The 12642-nt window shown below is 29.6% G+C and overlaps 1 protein-coding gene across 3 annotated transcripts in view; it reads right to left on the bottom strand.

Moving 5' to 3' along the window:
- Positions 1–12642, bottom strand: part of sff (BRSK family serine/threonine-protein kinase sugar-free frosting) — a 108485-nt gene that overhangs the window by 36165 nt on the left and 59678 nt on the right. For all 3 annotated transcript variants that reach the window (XM_015513954.2, XM_015513956.2, XM_015513955.2), the window contains 8 exons: positions 10730–10880; positions 7664–7879; positions 4790–4989; positions 3919–4134; positions 1427–1552; positions 1150–1352; positions 917–1036; positions 194–363 (listed from right to left, as the gene is read on the bottom strand). In XM_015513954.2, the coding sequence (XP_015369440.1) occupies positions 194–363; positions 917–1036; positions 1150–1352; positions 1427–1552; positions 3919–4134; positions 4790–4989; positions 7664–7879; positions 10730–10880 (1402 nt within the window). The remainder of the gene's footprint in view (positions 1–193; positions 364–916; positions 1037–1149; positions 1353–1426; positions 1553–3918; positions 4135–4789; positions 4990–7663; positions 7880–10729; positions 10881–12642) is intronic.

Genomic DNA, 12642 nt, shown 5'->3' with positions numbered 1-12642 from the left:
AAGTGTCAATTTTTCCTAACTATATATTTAGACACGGTAAGTAAAAAACATTTATTACATTTATTCCCCCTCCCCCCAAATAAAAAATCCTTCAATATTACACAATCGATTATTGCGAATTCATCATTATAAATAATTTTCAAATTGCTTCAGCGATGTAGGTGATAAAAAAACTTTTTTTCGTAATACTTACCGAAAGCAAAGCGTGGATTAAGTCAGCCTTCACAGTGGATAACGGTTTTCCTGTTATCAAAATAGTGAACGTTTCGTCTTTCTCAGAAGCCATCAAACTTCCGAACCACGATTTTTTTGTTAGTTCCGGAGAGGATTCCGGTGTCGGTTTATACGGCGTGTCCATGTCGACTGTTTGCACAAATAAAATGAAACGTACAATCGTATTAAACGTGTTATGGGTAATAATAGTACGACGTTCAAAATGATTAAAAGTAGTTTATAATAATAAGAATAATAATAAAAAAAATCGATCACTGTTTTTTGTCCTTAATTTGCTCAACTTTCATCCCGGAAATCAGATGTTTGTGCGACTACTAAGTTCTTATTAAATTAAGAAATATTTTTTGATATTTTTTTATTTGTCATTAAAAAATATTTTAAATCGCTGAATTTTAATTTCACTTAGGTATGCTGATATCTATAAACATGAATTTGACTCGTCACATTATTTATTGAAAACGTTATAACTATATGTTATTACAATGGTAATTTAAGCTAATGATTATAAGTTAATTAGAAAATCGACCATACCTAATTATTTTAGTCAAAAAGGTTTTTTTAAAAAAATGTTTTACTAGTAAACATGCGCCCCCACTTTGTTTCCTTTATGATCCATGTAAATAAACTATAACACCATACCAAGCACGTATAATAGACACGTCGTGACAAAATGCATAATTACTTTGAGGTTTACGTCGGTGGAATTTCGGCGATCCGAGTACGCTATTGCGGATCGACGTGAGTCTCGATTTCCAATGGTTGGACAGGTGTTGTGGCGACCCTGGAGGCGTGCAGATGACCACTGAAACAATAATCACACGTGAGCGTTATAATCGCATGTCATCGTGCGTTTTAATCCGCTCGTTACGGTTTCTGTCGATATTGTTATATTTTATTGGTGTTTGGATTATTTACTGTGGTTTGGAGACGAAGGTACTTCGACTTTTGCCTGCTTAGCGTGGTGCACGGGCGACGGAGGTACGGCTGCCGAGCACGAGCTGTTCGTGTCCAAAGATTGGTTGTGCGCAGAAATGTAATTGCCGTGCGGCGAAATCGACGAGTTCTTTGACTGTTGGCTCTTGTGGTGATTGTGATAACGATAGTTTGAGTTGTTTGACCTAACAGTCGTAAAACGCCGGTGGGCCCGTTAAAACCGAAAATGAAATTGTTTCCCCTTTTTCCCATATGTTACCTTTGTGGAAGGGGTGATAATATTCCAGCTAAGGTCGAGGAACTTGCCAAGCTTGAACCGCCACACATGTTGCCGCCCGTGGAACTTACGTTGTTGTAACTGCCTCTCCTGTAGTAGATGCGATTTCTATGGCAGAGTAAAAACAAATTAACGTCACAAACCTTAGTTAAAAAGTTGGTATTAATCAACCAACAATGAATAATGATTAATAAGAAATTTTTTTTCAGTCTAGAAACCCTTTTTGCACAGTAGAAAAATGCATAAATTTTCGACTTCAGTAAATTTCCATTATTTTTCTAAATAATCGGGAAATCGGAAAAGCAAAATACGATTGACGACAAATGGTCATTTTTACGCAACACCAGTTTTGAATGAAATACATTTTCTCATTTTATTGTAATAAAAAAACTAATAATAGCCATTATAGATACTTGTTAGTTGTTTTTATATTTTATACTCTCCAAATATTTATACTATAATTTTCTATTTGGGTATATCGTATAATTTTCAAAAATACATTTAAAAATTCAAAAAACTAACAATTTTCGAGCTATTCATAGTCTATAGACATTTGAAATTTTTTAAAATTTTTCCTTATAATGTTGATAAAAAAATTGTCACTGAGTAAAAAAGATTGAAAATTGAATACAATGTTCTTCATAAGTTGTTATTATAGATATTGAAAATAAATGATAATTATATGCATGATTTTATTTACAAGAATTTGAAGGTAAAATGTTGACATACTATGCAGTAGATACCTAATTTTTTCGATAAGTTAAGAGTGGGGCTAGTATTCTTTTTAATTTTCAATTTCATAGATAATATATTATTTTTTCGTAATTTTCAACAATAAAGAGGTGACATCATGCAGTGAAAGATTATTGCCCTGACATATGTCCATATAGGTGTAAACTGCATAAATTGTTGTGAGAAGCAATATAAATTAAATATTTTGTATTCGTAATTCGTATATATAATGCATGGGTGGGTGGTTAGTCGTCAGTGTTCAGCCCAATGACGTGACATGGCTGTTTTCAATTTCTTACACTTTTTTAAATGTTTTACATGGAATTTTCACTAAATTATAAATCAAATCGAATAAAATGTTTTAAAAATATTACGTTGACTGTTTTTGTTTAAAGGTGGAAACCAATAATGATAAGTTAAGTATATGTATACCGGCATACAAATAAAATTATCGAATACATTAATTTCACTATCGGACTTTTAAAAATAAGAACAACAGTTTCGAAATGTTCTATATGAAATAAAAACTACATTATTTTTATGAATAACATGAATTTGTTTTTGATCATAAATATTATGTTCTAAGTAGTGAGTATGCAATAGTATTGAATCTAAATTCATAGCTCGTAATGAAATAAACGTAGAAGAACCTAACCTAATCAGGGGCAGTAAAATATATAATAATACTCTAATAGTACTCATAATAATAAATACAAACGAAAATACCATCGTCGTAAAATTGATATTTTGTTCCTCGCTAAAAACACTTAAAAAATAAAAACAATTTATGCTACTGCAATAATGTCATCATTTATAAGTGCAAGCTGCCTCTTTGTTGTCTGTACAAAATGGTATTAATATGGTCTTATGGTAATAAAAACATGTAATGCCTAACGTCTATGTTATATCAACTACAACAACAAGTACAAACAAACATTTACATGCACTAATGGATTGATATTTCTGAAGGGGTATAGTTTTAGTAAATTTTATGCGAACTCTATATATAACCACCACTCAGCCATCTATCCAGACGTCTATGACTACTGCGACAGTGTGTCGACTTCTCAATGTACGAAAAACAATCAAAACATTACGTCGAACGATAAGTTTTCGTTGCTACACTACGGTTCAATAACCTAACTGTAGATAATAACTAAACAATAAGTACGATGGTACGTAGATAAGAGGTACCTATATTTTTCTGTTTTGTTTCACGTCACTCATAGAATATACATATTTAGTTCTAGTTATCATAGAGTTTCCATACCCTTTTACTTTTTCACCCAAGTCATAGTAGTTCACCACGATAAGTCTATTAAAAACCGCTCATGATTTCCTAACTATATCGTGTTGAAACAGTCTTGCAGATTATCCTGCGATTATCAATACCTATTTATAATTATACGCTGTGCTTGAATTTATTGGTGGTGGGGGGAGGAGTATGTCTTCAAATATTCATTTCTACATCAAAATTTCTAACTAAAATTATTTAAAATACAATTTGCATCTATATTTTCACCTAAAAAATAATAAATATTTGTTTGTAAAATGTTTTTAGATTTGTAAAAAAAAAATGTCGAACGGTCCAGACACAAGATCTTTGAAGACAAATATAAAAGTTTAAGGTTAAAGCCTTGTCAGTGATACCAATATATTGCTATTACATCTTTCTTCGTGTATCTCTTATAACAGATTTACAATATAAACGGCCCTAAATAAAATGCATTTATTTTACTTACTGCAACATTTGTTTTCGAGGCGTAGCAGGAGATCCAGCACTGATCTGAGAAAAATTACTATCGATGTCATCAATCATTTTACACGTATCTACTCGCTTTTTCGGTGGATCGAAGCTGTTTTTGGTGTTTTTTACTGCAACCGTGTCGTCCTCATTAGCTGGTCGTCGTTTTTTGCGCTCGAGTAATAGGAAATAAATCACTTTTTCAGTGTTATGACTATACAAAAAATAACAAAATTAACATTAAAATCCCCAGTTTTTGTCCAAAATAAATTTTCCATTGAACGTATCAAACGAATGAAATTACGGAGAAAGGTATAAAATGATATTCATTTTAATATATTTATGTGTCTGTACAATATTTGTTTGTTTGCGATTGTCATTACAATACATGTACCGGATATTCACGGTGACCGTAGTTATTGGGATTTCATTCGAAGATGTAAGTAGCTATTATTATTCATATTTTAATATTATTTATTGATTTCGAATTATCACTGTTTAGTCGATTTCATGGCTGATTTATAATATTGTGATAAAACAAACCGATAATTTACTACAATTCGATCATACTCGATTACGTCCTTATTCAAATAAAACGATATAATATATGACATCTCGGTGGCGTATACACATAACCATTACGTTAGCTGCTTTTATGCGCCGAGTTTGTTCAATGTATAATATGTATATATATAATACTATATTTGTACACGATGACGATTATTAATAATTGTATGTAAATATATACTGCGGAGGTTCTTATAAATGCCACGAGAATCATTATAGGTAGTTATTAATACAGACGATTGTATCTCTTTCTCTTTCGGTTTAGGGTTTCGGAATGCATTTAATTCAGTAGCACAACTTACTCGACACTCAACAAAGCGGCGATGAGTTTTTCCCGGTCTTTGAAACAACCTAAACTTGATATGGCTTGAAGAACGTCGGTGTCTAAGTCATTTGCGGACGGAATTATGTGGGTTTGTATGACGTCTATCATTGACATACCTAAGTGCACTTCTCCTTTACCTCCAGCGATTACCCATGAGTGTTTGTTTATGTCTTTCAACTGAAAAGTAAATACATATTTATTGGTTTGTATAAAACATAATATTATATACAAACGTGCGGGAAAAAAATGTTTTTATAACAAATCTGATGTGGTGGGCATAATGATTCCACCAATGGTAAAATGATTGTACAACTATAATAATTATTTATACCACATTATAAATACCCTTTGAAGTGTGGCTTGGTGAGACGCGGTCGTACGCTCAAACTGCGGAAACGCACTGAGTGTACGCACCGCCCGCAGTTGATAGCTCCCGGATGGGTGACCACCCGGGATTTTTAGCAACCTATCCTTGCCACACATGTACACAACACGTGTTACAACCCTACCCACTTAAAAACCTACAAACAAATATAAAAGAATAACCCCTAACGTGCCACCCCACACCTAATGACCTATGTTGCCGCGGGTTCCCCTTAATAAAAAAAAGTCTTTAAAGTACTACGACAATAAAATAATTACTTTTTTAAGTTATTATTAGGAACCAACTCTAATGTAATATGAGAACCATATTTTATTTTAAACAATTAAATACCTGAGATAATGTTATTGTAAGTTTAGTATAATGACGTGTTGTAAGAAATATTCAACTATGCGAAAACACGAGTTTCTATAAAAAATGTACGAACATTTTCGTCGAAATAAATAAGTAACAATATTATAATATTTGCCCAATATACCGAATAATATTTAATGTGTTTTAACTGGGTGTTAAATAATTACAATATTATCAAATTGTCAGTATAATAATTAGGGCGTGGATGTTGCAGTAGTAAAATTGATTGCAGTATTGAGCTAAAAAATATAAAAACTGCATTTAAAAATTTAAAAATTTCAGTAATTAACACTGTTAATAATGCTTCGTTATAAATGTTTTTAATTTATAATTCTTAATCGTTAATTTATGAGAAGCATTATATTTCACAGGTATTTTTCTCTTTCTTTTTTCTATAATCATTTTTTAACTCTGAAAAAAATAAATATTTTGAATGTTGCTTTAACAATCTAAATTACTATCAACCTCAAACATAATTGAATTAGATTAAAAGTGTTAGTTTCAAATCTTCATATTCAAACATTCTTTGATTTGGAGCCAGTTAGTCAGTAAGTAAAAATTAAAGTAAAATATTGAAAAATTGTTTAATAAATGAGTGAATTCAATAAATTTGTTATCAAATTAATAAAAATCCAAGAAATCGCAAAAAATTACAATTAAAATTTTTAGATTTTAATTTATACTAACGTGAAACGCATTTAAAACTTAACTAATAATAAATTGTAGTAATAGAAGGAAAGTCGCGAATTCAACAACACCCGTGCCTCTAATAATAATATTAAATAGAGTAATCTGGAAAATAGTAGCGTGAGCAAGACGTGAAACACAATTTCACAACCTTACCTCTATAATTTATAAGAGGGAAGGAAACAAAAATATTAATATAGCAGCCCTAACTTTAGGCTAAAAGTTTGATAAAATATGCCCACTTGAATAATATTGGATTTAAATTCTGTAAAAATATCTGAGTAAATAAAATTGATATATTTTCAAGGTTGGTACAGGATGAATTTTTGATGTCTCATTTAAAATTAATCTTAAATCCCATTTTAATTTATGTTGTATTTTTAAATTTTACATTTACCAAAATGTACTTTTAGAAAAATTTATAACAAAAGATTATAAAGCTTATAGAAAATTCAAGAAATATAATTACCTAATTATATCATGTGCTATAAATGATTTAAAACAATTTATAATTATTCATAATTTTTTAAAACAGTTTTTGGTAATTTTAATTGATAAATTAACTCAGACAATATTACCAATACGATAATACAACTGTTAGTGGTTACAGACCATTGTTTACTTTAGTGCTAACCTTTTCCATATCCCACTACAATAAATGGAAAAATATCACTGACTGGTAAAAAATAAAAATATAATTAGATGGAGATGGAAAAATTTATTGCTTCAGGATTAAATTTTAATTTTTGATCAGTTAGTGCCACTTTAGTACTCATAATACCGAATGACAAAGTTTTATCAACTGAAAATTTTAAATTTGTGTGATGAATGTCCTAATTCAAATAATACTTATCACATTAATCGATTAACCTTTATCATTTACTTGGTATATTAAACATTATAATGGAAATATTTTTGTACTTTATAGACACAATCATAATATTATAGAAATAGAAATTTTTTCGGTACATTGTAAGTTGTTTGAAGTTAACACTAATTATTTTAAAGCGTTATACTAGAGCTTGAATATTATTTTCTGTGAGAGTTTTGTATAGTTACTGATTTGTCTTTTAATATTTATAGTATCATATTATACTATATAAGGTGCTTTTATAGTTTTGTTCATTAATCAATATAATATGAAACATTATATTATTTTTACTAATTTTAAAGTCTTACAAAAATTCAAAGACTGCTAAATAATAATCTATAAAATACCTACGTATGGATTTATTGTTGATGATCTATTTGAGGGGGAAATTATGACAGTTCTCACTCACTATATTTATACACACAATAAGTAAAAATATTTCTCCCTACTTCTTTAAAAAAAAAAAAATGCCAAGTTACACCTCTATTCCTGATTACATTGGAAACGATTCCTCGTATGACCTCATGGTGAATATTTTATATTTTTGGAACACTTACGGTTAACCGTTTTTCCGGGTTGACTTCAATCATGCCACGAAGCAAGTTTTGACAATCCGGCGGCACGAAATGTGGTATGTGGAAAACGCCTTTTTTCACCTTCTCCAATAGTTGGCGCAAGTTGTCGTCGTCGAATGGTAGCGCACCGACAAGCAGTGCGTACAGTATTACACCACAAGACCAAACGTCCGCTTTCCGCCCGTCGTATTTCTCACCCTGAAAATCATGTTTTTAGTTCAAGCCACATGTAAGCTCTAAGTATAGTTGTGGCGAAATATTTGTATGATGTTCTTTTCAAAAAAGGATTATAGATTATTAATATTAATATTGAACATCATTCAAATATTTTTTACAAAAATGTTAAGTACTAATTTTTTAAATTAAAAAATAAATTTTAATTTGTACACTATTTTAGTAAAATTGTTTTTTAGATAGTCATTACTGTTACACTTAATACATAGTTACATTATGAATTCAAAATTTTTATTCATTAGTCGTCCGAATCAAAAATATAACTAATGCAGGATAACCATAATAGGTGGCTCAATAATTAATTACTTTTTTTTATATTTACAAGTAAAAATCCAATCAGCTCGATAATACATTTTGAGTATTATAGTTTGATTAAAATTCTAATTCAAAGTTCGTGAAATAATAATTGGAAAAATAAAATAAATAATGAACCAAATAATTGATATGCATTTAAAATTAAATCTTTTCTTTTTTTACTATACATCCACATAGATTTAATTTCCATTTAACAAAACGTTTTATTCTAGTAATCTAAGAATAGACTAGTTACGAGCCTAATCGTCATGGTTCAATCTACCTAGTTAATATAAAAATATAGTAAAAAATAAATACGAAGCAACAGATAATTTGTACCATTTTTCCAGGCACGCGGTGCAGAGAGGATCGGGAAACTAGAGTGAGTTATTGTTGCCCTATGATACATGTCTTGCTAATCATATTTTTGATTTATTTTATTTATAAGTAACTAATCGTTATTAACTCAGTTACCGACGTAACGTCATCAACCTGCGTTAACTCGTTACTTTGAGTGATTTTTTATGTTTACGGTTCATTTGTTTTTGGTGTGTTATTGTCTGAATATGAATATGAATAATATTATCGTTATTCCTGGTTTATTATTTTAATGATAGAATCTATCGGACCAAACAATCCTGGCGCCTCACTGCGATCGACTATTAGAAACGAAAAGTTGTTATAAGTTAAGTATCACTAGTAATTAATATGGATTCATCACAACTGAATATCAACGTTGTATAACAACGAATTCACTTATATAATGTAAAACATTTAAGTGTTTGATTTTTAATAAGAAACTTAAAAGAGTTAATAGTTTAAAATATTTTGAAATAATACTCTTTTAAAACATGATATCGAACTGTAATAGCTATCACTGGAGATTCTAAAATAAAAAAATAAAAACATGATATGTGATTTTTGATAATAATAAAGTACATACCTACATTTTTTAATTATACCAATGAAATTCATGAACAGTCATGAGGCTATTAAAATGAAGGTGAAAATGTATTGGAAAAAATGTTGAAAAGCATATAATTATCAAAAAATCGCCCATACATATTTGTTTGCACACTTGCCCAAATGCAAATCGCCAATTTAAAATATTTGTATACTTTTACTCAAATACTTAAAATAATGCGTAAGTTCATAATAAGATGCGTATGAAAGCATAGAAGCTGTGATTTCCTATGCAAACGAATGTCATCGATGTTACGATATCAAATTCATTTTGTAAAAAACAAAAATCACGAGGTTTTAAGTAGATACAATTACACGTAAAATATAATTAGGTACTTAGGGTAACAGACAGCTGAATAGTTTCAAGTATTGTGGTTTAATAGGACGTATCGTAGCTTAAAGGAATTTGTTTAACAACAAATTATTCAGTATGATATTCTAACAATTTCAATATTAATATTAATAATATTGTGTTATTACAATTAAAATCATCAAAGGAAAAAACACTCCAGTATCTGAAGCGTATAAAAAGGGTGGTGATCATAATATTTTAATGGATCTTTTTTTTTTTATACTCATTTCACCGTTGTTTTATTATATATAAATATGCAATTAAAATACATTGAAAAATAAAAAATAAGTCCCCAATTCAAAAAGAAGGGGATATCAGCCCCGAGGCGATCCACCCATCGCACGACGCACACTTCGGATATGGCACCCCGAGATATTCTTAGGAACAAAGAGATAATTGTCACATTAATAATTATTTGTTCATTAAAATATCTCAAGTTTTTTTTCTTGTTTATCTGGAATGCATAGCGTAGGCACGAACAGTGCTGGATCCAGAAATCGTCTTAGTGGAGGTGCACATATTATTGAAGACATTAAATTATATTGGTCTTACGATTTTTTGTCAAACTTTTCATTTAAGTTAAAATCGTATAATGATAATAATAAACTAAAATATTTTAAATACTATATACTTTCTATATTCCATTACTTACTAATTAGTCATTTTTCATAAGCTCATCTTTACCACATGGCACATTTCTACTTTTTAAGTTGTTTAATGTTTTGTATTAACTTATATATTTATAATATATTCAAATTAAATTAATCATAGCTTAATTTAAATGTATAATTTGATTTTATTTTATAAAAAAAATTTTAAAAAAAACAACAGAAAATTAGTTTTTACTGTTATTAATAGATATAAATGTATAAGTGCTCAATTTAAATAAAATATTGTGAAACTAATAAAACTATAAAATAAAATCCAATTCTCTATTTTTATTATTATAGAAAATCTATTAATAATATTTTTAGTACTATTATGAATATATTTATATTTTTGTGAATATTATATAACAAAGCTAGTTAACGTTTCCTCACCAATTCTGGATCTTAATCGTGTTTATAGTAAACGTCACCCCCACCTCAAATCAACATCAGCCAATGGGCCAGAAAATCATTTGAACTAGTCAACGTAGCATATAATAATTATCGCGCTGTTAGGGCTTATAAAGTTTTATGTATGTCATAGAAAAAATATCTTACTCGGATGACTTCAGGACACGCGTAGTGTGGAGAACCACAACTGGTCTCTAGCATGCTGCCGTTGGGCTGCAAGGACGCCATACCGAAGTCAGCGATTTTGATGTTGGTCTTTTCATCCAGCAACAAGTTTTCCGGTTTCAAATCTCTGTGGCTGTGGAAATACAAATCAAACACAACTAATAAGTCAAATATTACTTACCAAAGTACATATTATACATTAGATTACTTTCAAGTAAACATTGTGATAACAATATAACTATTAGTGTATTAATCAAATATTTATATATGCATATTAGAATTAATTATAGGTACAGCTGATATGGTTTGCCATTTTTACTTTATAGAAATGACGATCAACCAATAATGTTATGCACTCGAAGTAGATTATTAATATTTTGTGACCATAATTTTGTCAATTTTTCTTATTTTCCTGATAAGTTATATAATTTCATACATAATATGATGATGATATTATTATTATTATTATTTTTTAATTGTTTGGGGCATCAACTGCACGGTTATTAGCCGGCGTTACATATTTAATTTACATTAATTTTTTACATACTTGCTTAATTTCTACTTATTACCTATATTTACAGATTTACATTTTAATCTAAATTAGAATATTCAAATCAGTTGACGCAGTTCTGTTGAGTTGACGAAATTAAGGAGTTTTTTGGTCGTCTAGTATAGTGTCTCAGACTATCAGGTAGTTTTAGTTTAATGCGCCTTTCACTGAATTTACGACATTCTGTCAGTAAATACTCTGCTTGACTGTAATGATTGTTCCGCACGTCAGGCATGATGGAGGGTCTTCTTTGGCCATGAGATAGGCCGTGAGTCATGCGGGTGTGGCCTTTTCGTAGATGGACAAGAATTACCTCGTCTCTTCTGGACATCTCAAATGCTTTGGGCCATGGTAGTATCGAATGTTTTATTTCTCTTAGTTTATTATTATAGTGTATACCTAATACAGAATAACTATCACACGGCGCCTTAGATAGGCAAAAATTGGGTACATCACTCGTGAACGTTCATCATAATATTATTATCTAGTGCAGCGCTTCTCAACCTGTGGTACGCGGAAAGCTCGTTGGTGGTACGTGAAGAAAATCTACCTTTATAAAAAATTAATTTATTAACAAAATTCTATACATAACACATAAACGTATACATTATTAATAAGCGAAAAAATTGTCAGGTGGTACGTGACTATAAAAAGGTTGAGAACCGCTGATCTAGTGTTATAATTTATTTTCGGAAATATTTAATACATTACTACCTTAGTCTAAAATATAATGGTCTTAAAAAATCACTACTACCACAAACCACCAACCCAACTCAGCTTAAAAAAAACCGGTATTATGCCGGTCGACCTATTCATAAAAATTACTATACATCGCTAATATTAATACAAAATATGTTATGATACGAGTACTAACCAACCCTATGGCAGTGTGATGACGTCAGGGATAATGTTATCGCTAGCAACAACGACAAACAATAAGCAAGCAATGTTCTAGTTTGAGTAAAAACAAAACAAATTGATTATTTTTTCGATATTTTTCAAAAGTATTCATGAATGATTAATTATTTTATATATCGTAACAAGAAAATTAATTTAATTTGACATAATATATTATTACTTATATTAAGTAATAAGTGATTCAAACGTTGATTTATATTATAATAATTAACCACTGCAGTATACAATACATAACATATGCATGATTGCTATAATTTCACCTGAATAATTGTAAAATTATATTGTGTGCTTACCATAAAGTTTGTTTATTGTTGGTTGGCTTGGTAAATAATATGCTGTTTTTTAATATAAAATAATACCAAATATTTTGTGAGTCCATCACAAGAGTAAATAACTAAATAGTAAACACCCACGCAGATAACCACAG

This window comes from Diuraphis noxia, unplaced genomic scaffold, assembly GCF_037042655.1.
Source record: "Diuraphis noxia isolate RWA-SAM2 unplaced genomic scaffold, SU_Dnox_SAM2 contig0001, whole genome shotgun sequence".
In the NCBI taxonomy this organism is placed as follows: Eukaryota; Metazoa; Arthropoda; class Insecta; order Hemiptera; family Aphididae; genus Diuraphis; species Diuraphis noxia.
Note: the sequence above shows the minus strand (reverse complement) of the source record. Positions and strands in the feature narration are given on the sequence as shown.